The 12413-nt window shown below is 42.6% G+C and overlaps 1 protein-coding gene across 3 annotated transcripts; it reads right to left on the bottom strand.

Moving 5' to 3' along the window:
- Positions 1-627: 627 nt before the first annotated feature.
- LOC116327504 (mitochondrial poly(A) polymerase) lies at positions 628-12363 on the bottom strand. Of its 3 annotated transcripts, none has more exons than XM_031749119.2 (9): positions 12099-12363; positions 11198-11364; positions 10868-11101; positions 10547-10771; positions 8711-8922; positions 7262-7488; positions 4715-4807; positions 4544-4617; positions 628-1560 (listed from the first exon to the last, which is right to left on the bottom strand). In XM_031749119.2, exons 1-9 carry the CDS (start codon positions 12277-12279, stop codon positions 1216-1218), a joined length of 1758 nt encoding a protein of 585 aa, XP_031604979.1. In that variant the 5' UTR covers positions 12280-12363; the 3' UTR covers positions 628-1215. The 3 variants fall into 3 exon arrangements, with proteins under 3 accessions (XP_031604979.1, XP_031604980.1, XP_031604981.1); XM_031749120.2 differs by having other exon boundaries at positions 12030-12303; XM_031749121.2 differs by lacking the exon at positions 12099-12363 and having other exon boundaries at positions 11198-11386.
- Between the last annotated feature and the right edge of the window lie 50 nt (positions 12364-12413).

Below are 12413 nucleotides of genomic sequence, written 5' to 3'. Positions count from 1 at the left end.
TTTACTGGTTATGTAGTGTTAGAGATAGAATAGCATGAACTTTTTTAAGCATTACCTGCAGTTACAAAGCTCTACTTAACCTGTAAACCCTGAAACACTATATACTGTACTTGACTGGTTTACTTGCTCTAGGGCATACTGATGATCACCTATATGAAAAGGCAAAATAGGAAGAAAAGCTATTATTACTCAAAAGTTATTAGCTGTAATGCAGTATTTGCAGTAAAAGAACATAAAGTCAGATCAAATTTTACTGTTATTAATCTGTATCAGATAAATCGGATACAGTGTTTACCACTAAACCTGTAAAAATCAGATATAAAAGCTGTTTATATAAAGTTTATTTTTTCTCCAAATACCAGTGGTACTACTTTTTTAACAGTTCTAACAGACTTACGTAAGTGTTTGCCCCACTTTGCTGCTTTAATCACACTTGAAATGATATTTTATCAGATAAACACACACACACACACACACACACACACACACACACACACACACACACACACACACACACACACACACACACACACACACACACACACACACACACACACACACACACACACACACCTTCTCACATCTCAAAAATGAAGAATAAAAAAAGATCAGGCTGCTTGGAAAAACTGAAATTTTAGAATTTATTTTATCAGACATGGATAATTTTAAAAACTATTAAATTTCTTTCCATGGTTATTTAGTATTAATGATTCTGATGTATTTAGCTACACTTCGGCTGCCTTTACTCGTGTTGGGGCTCCATAAGTGTAACTAGTGTATACAGTTTTCAGTAAAACCTTAATTATTCCATCCACATTGTAACTGTATGCATAATGATTTAGCCTGAAGTGTAAACAGATGGTGTCTGTGCTGATGCTGTTAACAGTGATGTACATGATAATGAATCAAATTAACCTGTAAAACACTGTCTGAGCTACGAAACGAGCATCAGGCCGGACTGAATTCAACACTATTGTTTTTAATCATAACAGAATGGGAAAGTCTACAGTCAACAGCCTGCATGGCCAAGACTCCCTTATTTCAGGTCCCAAAACATATGCACATATAGGTCTCACTAACACCCTCCAGTGTCCATGTTTGGAACTACAGTCCAGTTCCTGGAGCCTCTTCTCTCACCTTCACGGTGAAGCATCACACAGCAACACAGAGGAGCTTGAAGTCCTGACAAGAGAGTGGAGACATGGAAGAGTCCTTCTAGCTCTTCTTTAGTTGATTTTTATTTTTCAATGATTCTAGCAAGCCCTTGATCCTCTCACTGGCTGGCTCCCTCCTCCTTTTCTTTCGACTTTTGATCCCTGCGACCTGCGAAGGCAGAAGGAGGGTAGCGAGTCCCCAAGGTGTGGGAGCACCTTCGTCTCCCACACCACTACCTCTTGGTGTGCTGGTTTCACTCTGCTGGAGCAGCCAGGCGCTCTCCTGACACAAAGCCACGAATCGGTCGAGCTGGCTGGCGTTGACGTTCTTGCTGACATTTAAAGAGGTTTCAAACGGGTTCTGGATGTGCAGCGGAGCCACCTCGGGCTTGTTCTGCTCTTTGCCCTGGAGAGAGAGGCAAGGGGACAAAGCAGGTTGAAAACACTTTCGTGAGCAGCAGCAGCTGTAAGTGCAGACTTTCGTGTCCTGTGCGTCATGGTCCATCAATCTTGTTGTCATGGACTCAGCCCTTTGCTGCTCTATCTGGGGCACACATACCTGAGTGGAACACCTCTCTGCAGGGCAGCGGATGAAGGAGGAAAATGGACATGTCTTTTTTGACTTGGGCAAATGAGCAGAATTTTCTAAATTTACCAAACAAAACAAGGAAAAAAATGAGCTTAGCCTGAAATAAAAAAAAAAACATACATGGTCTGTATCTGTCCAAACGCCGTGGCCATCAAATAAACCATCAAAATGTGGGTCAGAGGGAAGTCAAGAAGCTTCCGTGGTACTTTGCATGCTGTATCCTGCATAATGCCTGACAGTAAAGGCACGGGGGGATAAAGGACGGGCAGGAAGGATTAAAGATGGCAACATAAAGCCATCAGTCAGAAAAGAGGAGTGAAGCGGAGAATTGTAGCACAGTAAAGCAGATTTATGGTGGTTGCTCCACTGTTGAAAGCCTATAGGCAAGGGTCACAACCACAGTCTACCTGAAAGCTTCCTGTGCTGTAGGGAAGGCTGTGTCAAACTTCATATTAGTCTCATATATTAAGCTGGGGTCTCTCTTTCCCACGGGTATCGATTCATTACACTCTAAGCTGTAGTAAAATCCCGGCATCTCATATACTGTGCCATCAAAGCATGAAGAGCTACTTTATCAGCAAAATTTCTACTGGGAAGAGTAATAGGGAGTAAGAGGCATATTTTTCAGCACTGAACATTTTAAGCAGTAGGTTAATTAACTATCGCGTATAGACAGAGAGGAAAGATTAGCCCCAAAAACTCCCAATGATGAAACAGTGTGACTTCCATCGAGGATGTTCCCTGGGTGCCAGTAGAAAGTATTACACAGGCATAAACAGGCACATCAGGATAAATGCGGGTATAAAAAGAACAAATATGCATTTGTTTGCACTTAATGTGACAGACCTCCTAATTGGGATCTAAAGCTCAAGGGCGCCGGGCTCCTGTGGGGCCGGCATCAATCACATGAGACGAGGACAGCTGTCATCTGTGTGTGTGGGAAGACGCCATCCAGCAAACACGGTCTTTATTACCAACAGATTTCCCTGCCGGAGCTCAGCTGGGTGCAAGAGTTGAAAGAAGGCTGAACTTCTCTTTGTGTGCGTTTTAAGTTTTATTCCAGTTCCTTGAGCGTGAGGATTTGGACTGACTTTAAAACCATATAAATTTTTTGTCACATTAGCATGTAGATGTGTGTATCCCCTGACGTCACATGATATGATATTGTCAAAATACTTCACACACAATACAATATTATTGTATTCCAATAACTACAAATTATGCCCTTAAAGCTAAACTTTGTCACTATCTGTTTTATCCAATACGATACTGCTCTGCTTGGAGAATGCACTACTACTGTGGTTATAATTACCCACTGACATGGTTCTACATGCTAAAGAAGGACTCTCTGTAGGATAGTAGTAGAGATGAGGACTGCTGAAGAAGCATAGCCATCTGTCTGATGGATGCATGCGTAGTGCATCAGTTGCTAAAACAAAAAAAGACAAAAAATGGCAGATGCTACAGAATTTATATCACTCTGAGCCAATCAGAAACTGACATAATCACGGAAACTGTAACACTGGAATAAATGACTGCGACAGATGCACAGCTCAATTAAACAACGTTAAAACTACCTGCATACAGCTATGCCAAATGTGTGTGTGTGTGTGTGTGTGTGTGTGTGTGTGTGTGTGTGTGTGTGTGTGTGTGTGTGTGTGTGTGTGTGTGTGTGTGTGTGCGCGCGCGCATGTGCCCCACCATAACTCTGCAACGACTGTGCAGTACTGCAGAGGCGAGATCCACTAATAAATCCAAACCCACACTGAAGGACTCTAGTTGAGCCTTTTTACGACATATACAGCAATGCTGACAGTATATCAGAGCACTCTGAGCCATTGCGGCTGTTTTTCAGTTTAACAGTCCAGCTTCGTTCAAATGTTCCTTTAGACAGGAGCCTCAGTGTGTTTAGAAAACTTGATTTGAGGTCTAAATGGCAGCTTTGAAGTAGAGGACTACTTGCCTTGTTCAAAATGTTTTAAAATCGTTGGCCAGTCTAAAAGTTTTGCTGTAGCTTTGACCGCTCTTTGCCGATTTCAGATTTTAAACTGGAGCTCCCACTTAATTCACATTTGCTCCCTTTTGAATGTGAGGAATTTTCTGGATATCTATTTATTTATTCATGCAGTTGGCATGGAGAGAAAAAAAAGCACAGGAAGCGATTGTTGGTCTCATTATTATTTCATTAGCAGAGGGAGAAATCCTTTGTACTGACTGATACAACATGAGTAGAACTCAAAAGCAACTCAAAATCAGCTTGTTTGCAGCATTTCCTAAATTATGTAGCTGACTTTTCTCTATGTAGAGTATGGTTCCTTTTTTTCAGCTCTAATAAGTGGACATATACATGGATCTGTCTCTGCACATTTAAGCTCGTACTGCTGCAGTTTTTAAATTCATTAGGCACCATTCGCTTTATTTTCTGCCATACGTGTAATGCTACAGTGGTAGCATTGATATTCTAATAAAACATGGTAAAACTTTCAAACAATGAGGTTAGTGTATGTACAAGTAACCCCTGAGAGATAAAACCTCAAGCTTTGCTCTTGCACAGCAGCATGCTGTATAAACCTTCTGTTTGAGAGGGGCAGCCAATTAGAAGTAAGGTGGGTCCAAGGAAGGGAGAGTAAAGCAAAAACAGGCTTAGTTAATTATTTTGACCTGTGAATCATGCAAAACCACTCCAGGAATGAAAATATGGGCAGTTGCAAATTAGCAAAGTAGGTTGCCGTTAAAAGGTACAACCACTTCAGCTGGCACCAAACTATGACTTGAGGCAGTTCTGGATAATCATGCTCACCTTTCTGATATTTAAGGACATCCGGCTGAATGGGAAGGTAGCGTAGAACTCGAAGAACTCACCCAGCAGTTGCTCTAAAGCAAAGACAGAAAAGTAGAATTAGCACGAAGGCCCACTAATACAAATGTCAATGACATATCAAACTGTGCGGGAGCGGTCTCTTGTGCTCACCTAGTGTCTCTGTGTTGCTCTGAAGCTGGATCTTGTTGAAGTCGCTGACAAACGTGCAGTCGTTCCCCTCGATCACGCTCTTGTCCGCGGGGCCTTGTGGGGACGAGAGCGGGGATACAAGGTAAAATGTCTGCCTTTACACGCCTGCGACGGCCATAAACAAGACACAGATGGATGGAGTCACGCGCTCGTGGCCAGAAAACAAGAAAGCAAGGGGAGAGCAGGCTCACGTAATAAACAAAAAAAGAACAAAGACAGCATGTATCATGTCCTTCCTTGGCTGGTTTACATCTTTAACCGTGCCCTTGTCGAGTCTCCTTCACCACCATGAGGCTGGTGTGTGTGTGTGTGTGTGTGTGTGTGTGTGTGTGTGTGTGTGTGTGTGTGTGTGTGAGAGAGAGTATGTTAGTGTGTTACACTGCTGTTTAAATAACTGCCTGGAAGCGCTCATGTGCGTGTGTGTGTCTAGAGGAGGTGGGTCATTGACCTTCCCAGAGTGATGGGCCTTTTATTGTCCTGTAAGCACTCTGTGTGATAGAGTCTGCGCTAAATGGTGTGCCGAGGAGGAAGAGGAAGGAGAGGAGGGGAAGAGGTGAGGTTAGATTGCTTTTGGAAGGCAATTATCAGGCAGCCAAAGTGACAGAAAGAGGGGCAGAGGGAGGCGAGTGGACTTGCGGGCAGATTGGTGTGACGGCAGTTCTATTAGAAAAGGACACTGGGTTAAACATTCCTAACACATACATATACATGATAATAAGATGGATTGCTGGAAGGCTTTCTCAGGATGCTGTGTATTAAATAACACAACTGAACAGTCTCCAGGGCTGTAGGTGAAGGATGTGCATTGTACTCAGCGTTACTGGGTCACACCTGACATTGAAATGCTGCTCTTGGCTACAGTTAAATTTGAAAGTCATGGACACAGCAAAGGTGCATTGAACACAATCATGCTGCATGCCAATGGCACCTATGCTCAGGCTGAGGACCCCACAAGGACAATGCCTCTCTTTATCTGAAGTGGGCACAGCCAGTAGACCAATACTTAACAAGTCATCAAGCTTGGTTTACCAAATCAACTCGATTGTGATATGGTTGTGCCCTGTCTGCTAAAGAATATATACATTAGCAGATAACTGGGCTTTCTCTATGACCTGGAAAAAGCAAGTGTTTTAGCACGTCTTGCAAAGACAGCTGCTGGTCCCTGCCGGGCCGGGGGCCTCCGGCATGGGAGAAGAGGCCCGGAAAGCAATGCTGCAGAATCCAACACACACCTCAGTTACTGAAAGCAGCAGTAACAGGACACCATTAATTATCCCTCCACAAGTTCAAAAGGTCCAATCTAGACCACCGGGTGGTTTCACAAGTCTGAAAGCTGCAATAAAGATATGAGGACCCTCAGTGGTGAGCAGATGCCAGGATTACTACAAAAGCATAAAAACGTGTGGAAAGAAAAAATCTTTTGAATTGTTTGATGTCATTTAAAAGACCCTGCTTAAACTGCAGTTTTTTTAACAACATCTCGTGATGTTCATCACTTCTTTTGTAAATGGAGGGTTCATTAGAGGTGAACAAATAGTCACTGGTGACGTTGTGAGAGAGACATTACACCAAAAGGATCCGGAATTCCATGACAGCAAAAATGGTGCTAGAAGTACAACGTTCGTGATTAAGTCAGTGAATTTTTCAAGCTGTTTTAATCCGATTTAACTGTTGATTCCATGTATGTATTTCTATAAACAAATAAAGCTCAGTGCCCAGAGGTGCTTAAACATGGTTACGAACAGAAAAGACTTTCCCCTTGCTTTCCCGGAGAAAATCACCCCAACCAGCTGTTAATGAGAATTCTTGTTACTTCCAAAATGTGTTATTTGCTTACTGAATTCAGCAACATTTTACAATTTGGTGCTTTTCTTGCTTTTATTTGCCAGGAAACACAATATTCAGGGAGTGGGGACTGCTGCTCTTACTTTGTTCACCTCCTCCCTGCTGCGTGAATTTTATTCTGACTCAGTTAATTGGAACCTTTTCACACGTGCACTGGGACTGTCCTCAAAGCAGGTATCTTACACTGAAAATCTAACTTCCTTAACACCAAAAGTTTTTGTTGAATCATTTATGACATTTTTCACTTCTAAGTAACTAATTGACCAACGTATATTTGTGAGTGTGACTATAGCTGTACAGAGAAAACCCCCACACTGCCGCTAGTGTACTTGGTGGTTGCATTTTATATTTTAGGGAACAGTTAGTAAGCAATGTGTGAAGAAAAAAAAGGCACTATTAATTTATGAACTTCTTGTTTTTTGCCCAACACTTAAATAAGAAAAATGTTTTCTAATGAACGCGTGTTTGCTTAAGATTGGAAAGTACACTGTTTTTGAAGCATGAAGAACGAGACTGTTGTGTTGGGCTGTGAAATGCTACACTTAAAATGATTAAGAACAGAAAAAAAGCATAACTCCTAATATTATTAACTAAAACACTACTGAAACTTTGAAACTTATTAACAAATTCTCAGAGGTCCGCTGTGTGAGTGCTGGATGGTACCTGCGAGGTCACGCAGGTGGTCCAGTGTGGGGATGATGGGAGGACTCCTCTTCTGCAGGAAGAACAGCACCATGACAGTGAGGGAGAAGTTGGTGATCCAAGCCCCAGGGATGCTGCTGGTGACTCCGTGAGCTCGGGCCCAGCAGCGCACAGTGAACACCAGGCTGCGCACCCGAGGGTCCAGCTCTCCATACAGGTAGAGCAGCTCCGTGCTCTTCATCGCCACCCTGTGGAGAACACAGAGTGACAACGACTGCGCTGCTCTCATCTGAGCATACAGTGCATCCAGATAGATGCAGTTTTCACAGTCTGAGGTTCGGAGCGCGCTAGAGTAGGTTATCATGAAGGATGTGTCTGTGTATTGCTGCATTCATTCCTCCTTGGACCCAGATGAGTATCCCAGTTCCTGATGCTGGGAAACATTCCCACAACAATGATGCAGCCACCATCGTGCTTCACTGTAGGGGTGATTTTGACTACTTTCGTTTACTCCAGACATGACGCTCGATATTCAGGCCAGAGAGTTAGAGAACTTTGTTTCTCATGCTCTGAGAGTCCTTTAGCAAATATCTGGCAAACTCCAGGCGGGCTGTTATGTGCCTCTCACTGTCTGATTTTGAAGATTTCAAATGGAAATGTAGTAATATGGAATGGCTTTTGAAAATAAATGACACCATGTTCAATTATAAAATGCCTGCATTTTGCCTTAAATATAGAACTTGGAGATGTGTTAATAGCATTAACAGTTCAGAGAAATGGTGCAAGGGCCGACCATTACAGGTCAGAGAAACTAAATGTACCGCTGGAGAGCAGCATTCAGCTGGTCTTGGCGCCTGACTCGGCCGCTGTTCGTCTGTTTTTCTTGAACGCACGTACTCACACCTCAGGCAGGAAAGTGCTACGCTTCAATGATCTGTGAGCACGATTTAAGAAAAGTTCCCCCTCTCACAGCCACCCACAGAGGCTGGTTCAACTCCATTTCCTTAGAAACTGCAGAGTGGTTTTCTGTACGTTAGCAGGTGTGTGTGTGTGTGTGTGGGTACTTGTGTCACACACCAGCAGAGACCACAAGTCAATAACGTTGGAAGGAAAAGAAGTGAAACACAAACAAGCCCACACTTAGCCTTCGTGTTCAGTTTCACAGCGGAAAAATGCAAGACTGACCCATCGTAGCACTTCCTGCCAGAGTCTGGTTTCTGTCTGGGGGCTTTTATAACGCAAGCATGGCCAAAAATGGTATTATGGGTAACGTAAAAAGAGCAGTTTCTGTGAAGCAAGAGAACTGTGACGAAGTCAAATCTGACATTTCACGATGTGGAACTTTGACTTTTTTTTTTTTTTTTTTTCAAACGAACATATTTGTTGTAAGAACGCTGCAACACCAGAACTACATCAAAGAACCCTTCACATCGTTCCACTGATGTCAGAACATCTGCGCTGACTGAGTACCTGTTGTTGGCTGTGAGGTCACACTGAAAGCCAGACGGCTGGTGGGCGAAACGAACCAGAGGGCACCGTGCGTTGAGAATTTTCTGTACCCCCACGCAGCCAGGCCCAAACTGGTCGACGCACTTCCCGATCACAGACAGGATGCTCTGAGTGACGGCTCGCTCTGAATTGGCCCGCTTCATCTGGTACTCCAGGGAGAGGCCTGACTTAGGCTGCATACACAGGAAGGAATCAGATATGTTTAAACTTTAAATTTTCAATCATCTTGTCCTAATAAACCATGAGACATACAGTTGTTATTTTCATTTGATCCTATAGTAGCTCTCTATCTTATGACATGTAAATAAAAAATTTAACCTAATACATGTTTCAGGGTGACTCTCTTCTATGTCAAGTTGATATCTGTGGTCATTCTAGTTGAGCTGCCAGTTAACCATTACATTACTGTAAGTGCATTCATACCTTTCAAACAAACCAAAAACAGACACATGCACATCAGCTGTCTGAAAGTCAGACCAACACATCAGCATTTTTAGTCTGGAGATAGTGGGGATCTAGCAGACGGCAAAAAGAAAGAAACAACCACTTTTGCACCACTTTGTTTGGTTTTATGCAAAGGATTTCTGGGTAATGTGTTGCTGTGGGGTGATATCAGAAGATAAATCAATATGTGAGGGCAATTTTTATATATATGTATAGGTGGTTTCAAACACATGTGCCATGAGACAAAAATACCCTGCAAAAGGGTTCAATGCAGGCCACTGGATGGAATCGGTGTATTTTTAAGTAAGACCTACACAACAAGGACCCCTGCTGCACAGAAGAATTCTTTTGGAATAACAACAACCAGAAAGAGGAAAAACTGTGGCATATTTTTCAAATTGCTCCAACTTTTTACGAGCCATCTGTGATGTTTCATTATATGAATATACTTCAAAAAGTGCTTCACGGGAATTATTTTATATGCTGCTATTTAATGGGTTTACTGGTCTAGCTCATTTGAGATCAACTTGGATAGCATGTTGCCATTAACTTAAATAAGTTTGATAACTTTGTCACATGTTTTATTGCTCCCTCAGTGCCACTGGATAATAAAATGAAATTGGTTCATGTGTGATTGTGGTGGCAAATCGGCAATTGCTGGCAGAGGCACTTAAAAAAGTCTAAAAATACTAACCTAATTTCCTATAACGGTGAAGTCTACCTTAGCTGCAAATGCCTGCAGCTAAGCATTCAAAGCAATGGAAAGTGAACAAGAGAGGTGAAGAAGAGAGTGCAGGCAGGGTGAGTGGGTGGAAATGAGTGTCAGGGGCGACTTATGACAGTAGGAAAGCAGCAAGACTGAAAGGGAAGGTTTATGAGAGGGTCGTGAAACCAACTATGATGTGTGGCTTGAAGACAGTAGCACTGACAATAAACACAGAAGGCAGAGCTTACAGGTGGTGGAGTTAAAGATGCTAAGATTTTCAATAGATTAGAAATGAGTACATCGGAGAGACAGCTATGATTAGGCATTTTAGAGACAAAGTCAACAGAAAAAGAGGAAGACCACAGAGAGGATTCACAGGTGACAGAAGAGGACGCTAAGGTGACATGGAAGCAGATGATCTGCTGTGTCGACCCCCAAAGGGAGCCGAAAGAAGCAAAAGTAGAAGAACGTGGTTCTTTCATATGCCTTTTGTGTCAGAGACAACAGTACAAACCAAAGGAGTAGTTAGTTTAGATGCAGATAAAATGTTTAAAAGGAAAGCTACCTCACAACTCACAAGCAAATCACTGCAAACTGTTTGCCAATAAATCTAATATTTTCTAAAGAAACCTAGAAAGCCTCATTACCAGTTTCACATTGCGTCCACTGATGCTGTCCAGATCAAGCAACATGTCCAGGTCACAGCCAAGCTTTCCAAAGCCATTCACTGATGAGCCAAAGGGTTTGATGGTGCATTCTGGAAAATAAGCGGTAGCAATATCCTTGAGCAGGGAACAGACAAGGAAACGCAGCCTGCTGTTCTCCTCTGTGAGTTGATAGGCTTCAGTCAAGGAGCTTATCTGCTTGTTTATCTGAGGGAAACCAGGAAATGGGAAACATCCAAATCAATCAACTTCAAACAAGACTTAAAATGTAAGTATAACTTTTGATGTGATAAGTCAACATACACTCTCTTCTCTGGAAAGTCTCTTTATTAGCTCATTGATGGGAATGGTGGTCTGAGGTTGGCACTGCCAGCCTGACAGTTGGTTTGATGAGTCCACCGAGCCGAGGTTTCTGAGTGACAACAGTCTGGATTTGAAAGGCACTGCGGATTCGTGGCTGCCACCAGGAATTGCCACCCCTTCAAGTAAAGACGCAACACTTTCCTGGTTGGCAAACTCCACTACAGCATACACGCCCTGGAGAATTACACAATATCATCATCGTAACACAATTCCAACAGGGTGGTGAGGTAGCAGTACTTGCTTATCAGAAGAGGTTGGTCTTTTACTCACATAGCTTTCATAAAAGAAGTATTTATTGATTTCTCCATGTTTTGTTAAATACTTGAGGAACTTTTTCTCATTGGTACTGGTTTGACAGCTGATGAGAACAGACCTCTCTGCTTGCTCTTGTCTCTCCACGTGGAGAGTGTGCAGAGACTTCCTTCCATTCTTTTCATCTGACAACAGAAAAGAAGCCATCCAACAAGTCAAGTTTTTTTCTCTGAGAGAAAGACATTTAAAACTGTAGTAAGCACGCTGTTGTTAACAGACAAACGGAATAATATTAGCTGTATAAGACCTTTGGGACTGGTTGGGGGTGCACAAATATATGGGCTTAACATTAGTTTCAACTTGGGTGACTGATGTCAGCTTACTGGGAAATAACATGACATTTACCGGTGACAGCAGGCAATAATTCTGTGGTGTGTCACGTCAGTTTTTCACTGATAAACGTTCAAAGACTGAGATGCACCAAATTGATAATAAAATGCAAAAAATGTGATGTATCGTCGGTTAAGTTCTAGTTTTCATTGTTCAATTGTCCCAGAACATGTCAACAAACCTCATTTAAAAAACGGTCAGTTTTACAGTGGGACTTTCTATGTAAATATAAATGTCCCACAAATGACAGGTACAAGCTCAAAACGTTCTATATAATAAAACTTTAGCCGAAAAGGGGTTATCGCGTTGTTATCGTTAACAAACACAGTGCCGAATGTTACGTATGACCCAGTGATTTCTTACGGGTCACATATTGTGTAAAACGCACAACGCACTTAGGGTTTCGGCCTTCACCAACAAAAACATATCGTTTCTCAGGGGAGTTTGGAATGGTGCTCACTCGATATCACACGGCGGTGTATTAGGGCTAGCCTAAAGGCCATCTTCTCTTCTAGGCTTAATTACTAACCACTTTCGTCACTTCGAGTGGCCTCAGCTTGGGCAACAACGACGTCTGTTCCTATACTCCTGTGAAGAAACGCGTCGGTTTTCTGTAGGCACTTCGCGAGGCTGGCCCTTCCTCTCATATGTAACCTGCACACAGCAAAGGAGGACGCCATTGTTTTTCGGAATGAAGCGCAAATGAGCATGCGCCTGGTCCTGGCTACGGCAACCTAGAGATACCAGAAAAGACACTTTCTAGTGTTTAAAAACACTATCATCCGATTGCTTTGGGTTGAGTCTGTAACGTCTTTTAAAGGTATCAAATTTGAAATTGAATTGA

This window comes from Oreochromis aureus, linkage group 9 (assembly GCF_013358895.1).
Source record: "Oreochromis aureus strain Israel breed Guangdong linkage group 9, ZZ_aureus, whole genome shotgun sequence".
In the NCBI taxonomy this organism is placed as follows: Eukaryota; Metazoa; Chordata; class Actinopteri; order Cichliformes; family Cichlidae; genus Oreochromis; species Oreochromis aureus.
This window is presented reverse-complemented; position numbering and strand designations above follow the sequence as displayed.

What these genes read in the sequence shown, in the direction of transcription:
- LOC116327504 (XM_031749119.2), bottom strand. Translation starts at nt 12,279, where the DNA reads ATGCTCATTTGCGCTTCATTCCGAAAAACAATGGCGTCCTCCTTTGCT. An exon ending in CACTCGAAGTGACGAAAGTG is followed by an intron (nt 11,365 to 12,098) that starts GTTAGTAATTAA and finishes TTCTGTTGTCAG; the next exon opens with ATGAAAAGAATGGAAGGAAG. An exon ending in GAGCAACACAGAGACACTAG is followed by an intron (nt 4,618 to 4,714) that starts GTGAGCACAAGA and finishes TCTTTGCTTTAG; the next exon opens with AGCAACTGCTGGGTGAGTTC.